General features: G+C 40.6%; 1 protein-coding gene across 1 annotated transcript in view; it reads right to left on the bottom strand.

Moving 5' to 3' along the window:
* Positions 1-1559: 1559 nt before the first annotated feature.
* Positions 1560-12215, bottom strand: part of nphp4 (nephronophthisis 4) — a 162233-nt gene continuing 151577 nt past the window's right edge. Inside the window, exons 25-29 of the mRNA XM_025901798.1 lie at positions 12050-12135; positions 10381-10552; positions 7759-7938; positions 5024-5167; positions 1560-1866 (exon numbers count right to left, since the gene is read on the bottom strand). Coding sequence (XP_025757583.1) covers positions 1726-1866; positions 5024-5167; positions 7759-7938; positions 10381-10552; positions 12050-12135 — 723 coding nt within the window. The 3' untranslated portion in view covers positions 1560-1725. The remainder of the gene's footprint in view (positions 1867-5023; positions 5168-7758; positions 7939-10380; positions 10553-12049; positions 12136-12215) is intronic.

The raw sequence follows: 12215 nt of genomic DNA, 5'->3' as shown, positions 1-12215 counted from the left end.
GTGCCAGATTAGGATGGATGGGAGGAGGAAATCTTTTCCACGCACAGGCAGAGACACGTGGGACAGCTCACCAACAGACACCCGCTGTGAGGGCAGTGAATGGAAAACTGAAGTCACTTGCCTCGCCATTTAAGGGATAGGGTTGGGTTTTAAAGCCTCTACACGGCATGGTGTGCAGCTGTGCATGTGGAAGGAATCCACTGATTGGTTAGAGCAAAACAAAACAAAATTGGCACGTTTTTTTTTTTTTTGTTGTTTTTTTTTAGGAAAAATCAAACGTTATGTTAAATAAAATCAGATTAAATAATTTCTGATTAAGTCAGTGGTTCATTTATGGGGCAGATCAGACGGCTGGTCGCACCTTAGCCTCAGATGAACTTTTGAATGCATCGGCACAGAATGGACTCAATTTCTAGTCTCTCAAAACTTGAAAGCATGAAACAGGAGGAATGTGTGCACCAGCCAGCGCCTCGTCCATATGGCATTTAGCTATTGTATTAAGGGAAACTTTAATTAAATATAGGAACCCATCCATGTCGGAGGTTACACAGCCTTAAATGTGTATATTTGTAAGCTGTGACCATATTAACATGAAATGCATAATACACTGAGCATGGTATTTTTTTGCTTTGAGAAGGTAAAGATGAAGTGCACCAGGCTTGGCTGCTATCTTCGTTTTATTAGGCTTTGCCGCGCTGGTGAGGCTTACTTTGCAGCCTGCATTCTAATGAGAGAGAAAGCAAGGATGAAGGAAGTACGGAGGGGGGTGCAGGGGGTGGAGGGATTGTGTAACTCTGTTACATAACACAATATGCACGGCCTTCTCTCCGTCTCCGGTCCTCCTCTCTCTCTCCCTCTCAGCACCTCCAATAGAGAGAGACATGGCAGAACAAGCAGGAGGGAGAGCATGAAGGGTTTAAAAGGGTGCTGGTGTTAATGAGGGCGATGTGAAGAGATGTGCGCCTCGCTGGAAAATCATACTTCATTACGGCTCTGTTTCTAATAATGCCAGTGATGAGGAGAAGTTGTTTGGGAGGTGAGGGGACGAGGAGCGCAGACCCCCGGCTTGTCTTAGATTAAAACTCGGCCATCAAGTGGCATTCAAGTGGGTTTGCTGGGTAATTAAAGTCGATAAAATGTTATTGCTTTCACCCTCGGCCCACCTTCGGATGGCTGGGGTTGAACTGACAGGCATTTGCCAGGCTTTTTGGATGAGGACAGCTCACTAGTGGGAATCAACCTTGACACCTTAATTGCAGATTGCATGCATTACTTTGCTGATTATGAAACAAAGCAAATTTACAACATCATTTACTACTTTTCAGGCTGCTTTGCACCCAGTTTATAGCTCCCAGTACTTTTAAGTTTAGTGCATAATTTAGCAAATAAAACTTTTCTAGTCAGTTTTTTTTGTTTTGTTTTTTAGAAAGGAAGCTGGCGATTCTATTCAACATGTTTGATTCCTGCGACGTGACCTCATTTTGGCGTAACAAATTCCATCCAGACTTCTTGGTCACGCAGTACAGAATAAACAAGTTTGTATTAGAAGACTGAAAAACTCTCAGTGTTACAAAGTTTTATTTTCTTAAAGAATAATCTAATACAAAATGACAAAAGAGCCAGGAAAGTTACAGTTTCTTTCACACTCTGAAAGTATGTTACAAAGTACAGCACAGTCAACATTTCCACTGAAGCTACTACTTGTTTTTTCAAACAACTTTCACTTCATGAATAGTTTACTTTCACACAGAACGTCTCCTCTGTCTTCTCCTCCAGGTTGTTCACGTAGACCAGGATGTCCACTGATCCGGGACTCTGGCTCGGGGCAAACCGTAGTCCGATGGTGTAACTCTCTCCCCCTCTAATCTGAACATAGTGAAAATAACACATAATTTTATTTAGATTTTTATCTTTTTTTTTTTTTTTTTTTACATATTCAATAAATCAAACTATGTGATCCATCAGTAAAGCTGACCTGTCTGCCCATTCACACGTTTAATAATAAATCCATCATTTTTGTTTTGAACTGCATTGTTCACAAAGATCTGCCCCAAGATAAAAACCCTGAATAAATGGCAGTCACTGTTTGGCAGCACGGTGTCTCAGTGGTTAGCACTGTTGCCTCACAGTAACCGACATGGCTTCCTGCGTTTGCTCTGGTTTCTCCCACGATCAAAAACATGCTGTTAATTCCATCGGTGTGCCCTCGACCGTGGCTCTGGGTTTAACTAGGCGCTGGTCCCCAGGTGCTACGCTGTGGCTGCCTGCTGCTCCTAATGCTTAGGATGGGTTAAATGCAGAGAATGACTTTCCTGACAGGGATCAATAACACTGTCTGACGTTATCTGTTAACATTATTAGAGCTGTACACCAGTTATAGATGTGACTCCCTTTTTCTAGACTAGATCATTTACACTAGATTAACCATATATACTTCACTGTGCTTATGTAGCCACGGTAACAGAGCCAGACTTCTGAATGAAACCCCCACTCATTCTTCTGAGATGAAGACAGTGCCTCAGAGTGAAAAAATACGTATCCTACAACACATTTAAAACACTGAAACCAATATATACCAAAGGTGACACCTCACAATACAATATTATCACAATACTTCATTCACAATACGATATTATTGCAATACTTCACTCACAATACAATATTATTGCAATATATTGCAATAATATATATATTGTGAGTTATGTTTTTTTTAAACATGCTACTAACACTGTCACTAAAATCCACAAATGTTGCCTTAAGATGAAGTCGGTCTGTGACTGATAGCAGAAAGACTCCATCAAGTCGATAGTTGCAATTTTTTACTGATAATGCAACAACTAGTTGTGATAAACTGTTGAAAATCACATATCTGTTGCTTTCTACATAGACAGAAATTCACATTTAACAGAATTCTATTTAATTATTACGTCTGCACTCAGCAATCTTCCTGTTCTGTATGAATATAACCAGATTATTACCAGCTGGCAGCCAGTTGAAATGAATTCCCTCAATTCAGACTGATGGCAACATGTTTGGAAACCTGAGCATTTATAAATGAGGCAGCAATTATTTGCAAACCTTCAACAATCTCTGAGAGTGACTGCAGTCAGCCCAGGTCAGACTGGGACTGTTTGCAGAAAGGTCGCCTCCTATCAAGTGACCCAGGTATCACTTTGTGATTAATCTTAGGCTCTAGGCAACATTTAGACACCAGAAGTTGTTCAGTTGTTTTTTTATGTTTTAACTTCTTTAATACAGTTTATTTGGTATCCGTGTATCAATACAACGTCGCAATGCACAATACTGTGATACTGTTCTGTATTGATTTTTCCCTCACCTCCTAACATATACAGAGAACCTACTTTACAAATTAAATAAAATTGCCATGCAAAATAGTGAGCTCTGGTTCTTTCACATGGAAATACCCATCTAAGTGTTTAATCGCATGTTTTGTGACTCCAGTGACCTCATTTCAGTATCCAATTAGTTTCCTTCTTCCATGCAGTAATTAGAAAATAAACAGAGTTTATTTCAGTTAGATTTGAAGGTATTTTACTAATCTGACTCAAAAATGAAAACATTTCTCAGGACAAAAATTACCTATATATGGAGCAAATGGTTATCCACACTGTTTTAATGCTTATCATCGCTGTGGGCCTCTCCTTTTCAGGCATGTCTAAAACACAACAATTATTAAATGAGGAAGCACCAGTTGTTCTAACCTCCTGACTGCCTCTGTGGAAAGTCTAGTGTTAGAATTTTTTATTTGTATGTTGTAATTTTTTTCTGTTCAGGCATCACAGTGAGGTAGATCTTTAACAGGTATTTTTTTGTTTTTTTACCTTCTCACTACTGTAGTTTGACCAGAAATATTTCCTTCTATTCTCTGTAATAGCCAACAACAGAAATATGGGTCAATTTAGGGGATTTATGCTGTAATCTTTCCCACAAGCATGGCAGTATTGATCTCTGCTTTGCCTTTCCTCCTGACAGCTGGTTTTATCACGGTGAGGTAGTTATGTCAAAAAAGAGAAAAGTGTCTCCACATTTGCCTAATGCCACAGGCATGGTAAATTCTTTATAAGACACCTGGAGCTTCACTGACAAGATGGAAAAAACAATGGGCTGTTTTTCACCTGTCTAATTGATGCAGTGTCTTCTGGCCAACAACAATGAGACTCTTTAATAGTTTATGTGAAAACAGGCTCCCCTCGCCTCTCATTCATTTATTTCTTAATTTAAAATGATAGTTTCTCATTTGTTTTAGCATTTTATCACACCTCACTAAATTAAAGGCAATGACAGCAGTGACTCCAGTGTTTCATGTCTGAATGTGAGCAAATCAGCTTTTAGAGACACTGACCGTGCAATAATAAAACTGCAGCACTAATGACTATGTAATATTCCTTGCATTCAGTTCTGAAAGCCGACAAGGAAGCCATTTACGGAGGAATGAGCAGTCAACATAAAAGACTAGAAAAAACTAGAAATGTCTTGTACTCACCTGTCATGATGACAAGAAAGTCAACAGTAATGTATACACACGACTCATACACTCATATTTTCTACAATAAGCCTTTTGGTCAAAACAGTAGTGTTGTTATGCCATAACCAATTTATGATTTTGACTGAGAGGGCATGAAAGCTGATGACAGGGCCTGATACCGGCTAAAATCTCAAGAAGAAACTTGGGGGGAAAAATCCAGTACAATAATATCTAACTGCTCGCTTCCTACACGGCAGCTCCATCATATTGGTTGTAGATGAAAGAAATCTCCATCAGAATGTCAGAAGACTTAGATTAGTCAGATTATGCGTGGTCAGTAGCACTGCTGGTTAAAGCTAATGTTATTGACATCAGTTACACCATCTTAGCAACATATGTACCATTACTCCGTGAAACAAAACCATCTGAGCAGCTTTTGTTAAGGAGGAGGGTTCTTTTCTTCTACTCACTAATTAAAGTATTGATTTTACTCTTAATGGGGGTAAGAGAACTGGATGGCCTCTACTCTCATTTTACCTGGAATTTATCCTCTTTGAACTGGAGCAGATCTGGATGGTCAGAGCGAAGCAAGAATGTACGGCTGCTGGTGTACGGATTTGTGTAGGTGATTTTTCTGGAACTGCCACGTCCACCGCCAACTGGAACACAGACTTCAAAAGCCTGCAAATACACACACACACACACACAGAGATGTGTGTGTTATAGCATCAAACCTTCTTGGGCACAGAGGAATGAGGGAGGGATTGAAATGTCTGAAAACAAGAGCTGAGAAAACTGCAGTATTCATCCAAGCGCACCAGATGATTTGATGAAGTATCCTACAAAAGGAAGCCCATGGCTGCCTACAGAAAAACTGCAAGAGTAAATGAACTTGAACAGTTTGTAAGTGTGATTTGATACTTCAAAGTAATGGCACAAAGCTGGCAGGATTAGCTGGCTGCCTGTGAACTGGTGTAATGAGCATTTGTACAGCGGTTCTTTTGGCTGCTCCCTTCTTTTGCCACAGTGGATGGATCCGCATGTTTCATTTGGCACACACCTGGTGCTTCCCTCACTTTTATCCAGTCTTGGTACTGGCACTAAGAGTATGCTAGCCTATGACCCCCTTGAGGCTGGGTTTGTGTTCCTGCCAATCTCAAACCAGGGATCTTTTGCATTTAATGCAAATGTGTTAACCACTATACTACCACTACCACTAATGAGCATCTGTAAAGGGATATCCACTGTAGGAAATACTTTAGATCAATGGAATAAGACAAAAATTCAGAGACCCACTTAGATAGTCAAACTAGCACAAAAGCCAGCACAGTGGTTGGCATACACCTCACAGCAAGAAGATCCTGGATTTGAATTCAACAACTGTCTGGTGCCTTTCTATGCCGAATTTTCATGTTCTATCCGTGCCTACGTGGGTCCTCTCCATGTACCCCAGCTTCCACCCACAGGTCATGCTCATTAGCTTAACTGTCAATTCTGAATTGGCTATAAGTGTAAATGTGAGTCTGTCTCTCTGTGTTAGCCCTGCAATAGACTGGCAACCAGTCCAGGTTGTGCCCTGCCCCTCACTCTGTGACAGCTGGGAATCCAAAATCAGGAAGCTGCAACCCATCCAACCCAGATAGGTCACCAGCCCACACAGGAAGACATACTGTACAACCATCCTAGAGCCAATTTAGAACTGATCTTACCAGACTGACTTCAGATGCTTATTTCCTGGTTTTAAAGTAATGTTTGGTCATCCCTGACTTAAAGGAAGATAACTTTATGTAATGTGAGATGATAAATAACCACTGCAATACCCTTTAAGCATTACATTTTCTCTGTTTTGTTGTCAGAGAAAATGTGATTGTTGTCAATCACTTGATTGTTCAGCATTTTAGGAGAAGTGGATATTTGATCAACTTAAATTGATTTCATTTGATTTAATGTATATTTCTGCTGTGTAGTGCATAAGAAATATGTTCTGTACACAACAGGCAAAAGAAGAATTTAGTACTTTACCTATAATGCATAAAGCATAATCCAGTCAGCCAGTTGGGTACACAGACATTTGATTTAGAAAGGCAGAGAGGAGCATTATTAAAGACGATTGGATCTAAGCACTGGTCTGGGACCAGCTGGCCTTGGGAACTACCCGGATGATTCAAGTATTGAATGTGTTACAAGTACAAGTACTATAAAAATGAAATCATGATGTCAAATCTTCTGTCTTCCTCTTGAATATTTTTTTATTTCATACGCTGATATCCTTCAAACGCATGTCCAGAATACTTCAGAGCCAAAGCCAGTTTGCTGGTAGATTATGGTGTGTTAGGTTAGTAATGGTTACCCCTGCTGGAAAGCTGCAGATGATAGCTGGTAATCTTCTTTCCGCACAGGCAGTATTACTCCCAGTGTTATGTAAAATTGGGGGTTCCCTTTTAAATCACTAGAGCGTCACAAAGTGATGACAAAATGAGAGGCAACCATAATGCAGTTTATTAACACAACAATGTTGCATAAGGAACACATTTGAAAGGCAAATTTAGGTCATTGACTAAATGCACATAGTGCTTACAATGCTAATGTTAGGAGTACAGAGCAGGAGAGTCCAAAGAGTTGGAAAATCCCAAATCACTCTGAGATAATGAAATATACTCTACAACACTGGTGAGACAAAACTAGGTGGCACAAACACTTTTATTGTATTGATATTGTGGTAGATTATTAAGTTACCAAGCTAGGCAGCTAGCTGCTTGGTAGACACTGTCCTGTTTTTCAAAAAAGACGAATGACTGAGCTCCTGTAGGTGCCTGGGAAGGGTTAGCGTTTTACCTTCAAGCAGAATCAAGCTTCTAGCTCTAGCTAGTGCTTTTTTCAGGGAAATGCATTTTGTTATTTAACCAACAGCAGTGCAAAAATGATTAAAACATTGTCCTTTAATGACTGGGGGGGGGGGGGGGGGGGGGGCTCAAGTTCAAGGGAGACCTTTTATTAACACATTACCCACATTTGCAGCAGAGCGGTGTGATGAGCAGGTCTGCAAATCTGACACTTTAGTGCTGTAGTGTTTGGCTTTTAAACAGACACCTGGAACTGTATTTAACACACTGTGCTGCTGCTGCTGCTGACACAGTGATGAAAAGGGTAAAAACCTGGGTTGCTAAATATGCCCCGTTGGATAATGATGGCCACTCTGTCAGAAGGGCAACACAAGGGCCAATACCCATATGAGGAAACAATAAAAACACAAGATTTTTTGGGGGTCCTACCTTGGACAGCACAGGACGGTGAACATTGAGGCAGAGCAGCCACGCGGTGACCAGCCGCTGATGCTCCACGTCTACTGCGTTCACGTACAGAAAGCGGCTGCCAGCCTGCCATGGCTGCACCTTCAGCTGGAGCTCCTGCACTGCTGCAGGAGGCAAAATAAAAACACCCGCCGGGTCCACCTAAAAAGAAGGCGAAGGCCATTAAAGTTTATTGGGTTTGGCAAGTGGTCTGAGAGATGTCAGCTGACTGGGCTGTGAAAATTAGAAATATGAAGGGGGTTGACAAAAAGGGGGGAAAGAGATGTGTCGACCAAGTGACAAAAAGAATGTGACAGTGTTCAAAGAGAAGAGATACATTTAATAAGAAATGGAAGAGAGACAGAATTAATGGGAAAAGATGCTTAACAGAGTCAGAGGAAGGTAAAGGAAGTGCGCAGATTAAAGGAGAGTGGGTGAGAGAAAGGGTGAATGAGGTTCAATAAAAAAAGGGGGGAGGCAGACAATGAAATGAGAGAAGTAGAGGCAGGAAAGTGACAGAAATAAGGATGTGGGAATGAGATTTACTGTGCAGCTCCTTTTCAATCTGTTGAGAAAAGCAAAGCTATTCACTGACGCTGAGCTTTATCCTGCTTTATAGAACTCCTCCAATGCATTCCACTGTGAGCTAACCTGCCGCGAGTCAGATCAAAGCAGCTGCTCATGCGTACGCCGAAATCTTTAAAAAATACATCTGTCGCTTTTTCAGCCAGTACCCTATTTCTAAAGGTAAAACATGTTTGGGTCATACTGTATGCACCCATGGTGGTTGTGACAGTCTATCACTTCTCTTTTTTCTGCATGAGTGCTATAAAATGCCCTTTTATTCCAATTCTGAGGAAGAAGTATTGTCACACTCTCTCTACTCTTGTACTCAGTTATGAATAAGAAACAATCTATTAAAAATAGAGGGCAATGTGACACTCTGGGAGCATATTTTCACATGTTCAGAGTGCATAAAAGCCACTGCTAATTTTTTTCAAATTGTATCAAACTGGGTCCCGACATGATCTGGCATGAAGACAGGAAGTAATGAGGGAACCTAATAAAATGAAATGAAACCCCATGAAAAGACCTATTATGCTGTCAATCTGCATTTGCATGTTCTTGACAATGATTCAAATCTTAAACTCGAGGTATTATAAGGGAAGGAATTGCTTCCATTTTTTTTCCTTTTGCTGGTAAGAGAACAATTTGCATTAAATCACTTTAGATGAGCAACTTCAAAATTGCTCACGATAAAAAGATAATTTGTCAAGAATAAATCCCTCGACATTTTTTTTTTTTAGATAAGTGAGATTTATGCATTTTTTTGTGCTGCATGTTGAGTGCCGTCCGCATCAGTCGCATTTTTGTCCAATTGAAAAAGAACACAATAAAGTAAAAGCCTAATTTTAGTTCGAACATGCCACATTTCACATATAAAAAATGCATCCAGACCCAAGCACCCTTGATGACTAAGATGCTGCTCCAGTCTCTGAACCACAAGCTAATGTTAAGTGGCGGGGGAAACAGAGAGTGACAGGACAGGGAATGTGTACGGGTGGTAGAGAGGGTGTAACACATAGTTCATCACCTCAGACTACTACTGCTGGTTGCATGCTCTTGATCTCTTTTCAACTTGACTCAAAACAAGAATTATATATTCAGCTGAAGTGCTATGAACGCTGGATGAAATAACTAGATTTTACTGTGACTGGGACTCATAAAGAATTGAACGGAGCTCTCCACTAGAGGTCTTCATGGGTCTAAAACCAAAACCGGACCGATGGAACTAAATGAGCCCAATGTGCATAAATTAATTTTAAACATGAAGTGCAACGGGATCCTAAAGGGACCCACATAAAGCCTAAGGGAAGCAAGACCTCATCCAAAATCCAGTTGACTGACAGAGAGACAGAACAACATCAGCAGGAGCACGATGCTCCAGCACTTAAAGGGCAGCTGTCATCCAAAAAAGCAGAAATACATGTTATTTTTCTTTCACTTCACACATCCGCCACAAAGCAACAATTTTCTACTGCAATGGTTGTGACGCACACAAGATCTGAGCTACAGAAGAGGGTCAGTTTGGCTGTGTCTATTAGACAAGTGGATCCAAGTGGCACAAAGCAGCTTAACCGACCCGCTTTTTAAAAAAAAAAACTGTGTTGTTACTACATTTCTTTTTGTAACGGATAGCCAATCAGAAGAAAGGCGACTTAAACTAAAGGGGATGGGAGCTAAAACAGCCTGTTTCAGAGAGAAAATGAACACAGGGGTTGCACCAATGCCAGGTATAGAGTAAATACAAAGTCTTTTGAGGAGTGAATCATTCAAAGGTGCTTTAGTAGAATCCAAGAATAAAAATATGCAGTGTGAAATGAGCATAAAAAGCCCACTTTAAAGCATTTCTCTTCACTTTTTTTTTTTTAAATCTCAGGTTAATAAAATAGTGACTTCACTAGAAGACATGTGATCGACACCATGAGTTGATTTTAGTTTTGATGAATCTTTAAATCTTGATAGAGGCCTGAATCCCACGCTGCAGAGAACATGTGCACATTGTTTACAGTTTCAAAATAGTGCGTTTAGTGATAATCGTACCTCAATCTCGCCGGGGTGTGATGAGAAACACTTGACCTTACGGATAGCCTGCGTTCCCCTCAGAACGAGTGACTGACAGCTCCGCTGGCCAGTCACACAGCTGACGTCCACGCGCTCCAGGAAATGCACGTAAATCTGCCAGATCTGGGAGGGCGCTGCCATCCACTTATCACTACAGAGGAAAAACATCATCAAGAACAATTAAACTAAGGCCCCCTGGAGATGCAGCCGGTGCAGCACGGGGTAAGAGATGAGGAGGGCTGATCTACGGCTGTGCTAGCATTTTAATAAGCAGAGCCATCAACATCATCCTCACACTGCTGAGATGAAAGGAATTCAGTCTCAGTGGCCCTAGCTGACTCAGAGTGGGAGGCGATGCAGTCACCTACTCAGGTCTGCTCTGAGACAACAGCTCTCATAAAGCGTTTGGGGTTATTTGGAATAGGATTCAAGTGATATGGGTTTTTGAGGGCAAACACGTCATCGGGAGGGTTGAAGCTGAGATATTTTCACAGTGATATTTTCATATATATATTTTTTTAATGTTAGAAATCAAATCCAGATCAAATTCACAAATGTATTTGTGTGTAATTTGCTGGTAGTCGGGTTGATTGCTCGACACTTGGGTGACAAATTAAAAAATGCTCAACCCCGAATGCAAGGGGGTCAGGTGACTGCGTTACAGCACTTGGGACTGGTTTATACTCCAGTATTAGAGGACTGTATTAGACATGAAATGAAGAAGCAATGTGTCTTCTGCAATATATTTTATTAGCAAAATAGATTAGCTATACAGTATGTGTTCTTCTTGATGGAAGCACGTTTTAATATAAAGATTCTAAACCACAGATGTCAAACTCATCTTACATCGAGTGGGCCGGACGAATGAGTCTTTGTGTCAGCAAAAAGATGTTTAACTGCACATTTAATCCCTGAGATATCTTAACATAAGATAACAAAGTGCAGGTTCTGGTAGATAATGTTTGCTCAATGAACCAAAAATATAATGTTTCATTTCTGCCATTTAATTGTTTATACTGTATATTACTTTAGTATAGTGTGAGGGGTGTCTTTATCAGCTGGAAAATTTTTCCAAAGCTGTCCAGCGGATCAGATTGGAGTCTTTGCTGGGCCAATTCTGGCCCCTGGTCCTTATGTTTGACACTCCTGTTCTAAACACAACCATTAGTACCATTAGTAGTGCTATGCATTGTTTCTATGCACATATCTGTGGTTAGGATTGTATGTTGTATGAAAGAGTGCATGTGAATGATGCAATCCATCATTTCCACTAAGTGACAGAGGAAAATGAGGAAAACAATGAAATCATGTGAAACGAGTCAAAATGCTTTTATATTCATGTCCTCAGAGTTAAATGACAGATATTTAATAGAAAACAAGTATTTGTATAACACATTAAAAACAAGGTGTGCATAATCCTGATGGAGATTAGGCAAACTGGACGATGGACTGTGGAACTGCAGGCAGCCAGAGCATGAAACCTCAATCTGATTAGTTAATTGATTCAAGCCTGCATGAACAATTTAATTAGTGCAAAGATGAATGCTTCTTCAGGCTAAGCTGTGCGTGTGTGTGTGTGTGTGTGTGTGTGTGTGTGTGTGTGTGTGTGTGTGTGTGTGTGTGTGCCTGGTCAGTAAATAATACATACGTGAAAACCATTACAAAGAACATTTTTATGTGTGGACTGGGACTCCCTGGCACTTTCAAGTACACATCTTGAGGCTCTCCTGGTGCCTACAGACAGAAACAGATAAAAGGTTGAAGAGTAGAGGGGAAAAACAGGCAAAAATAAAAAAGCCCCACATTGGCACTAC

This window comes from Oreochromis niloticus, linkage group LG20 (assembly GCF_001858045.2).
Source record: "Oreochromis niloticus isolate F11D_XX linkage group LG20, O_niloticus_UMD_NMBU, whole genome shotgun sequence".
NCBI lineage: Eukaryota > Metazoa > Chordata > Actinopteri > Cichliformes > Cichlidae > Oreochromis > Oreochromis niloticus.
Note: the sequence above shows the minus strand (reverse complement) of the source record. Positions and strands in the feature narration are given on the sequence as shown.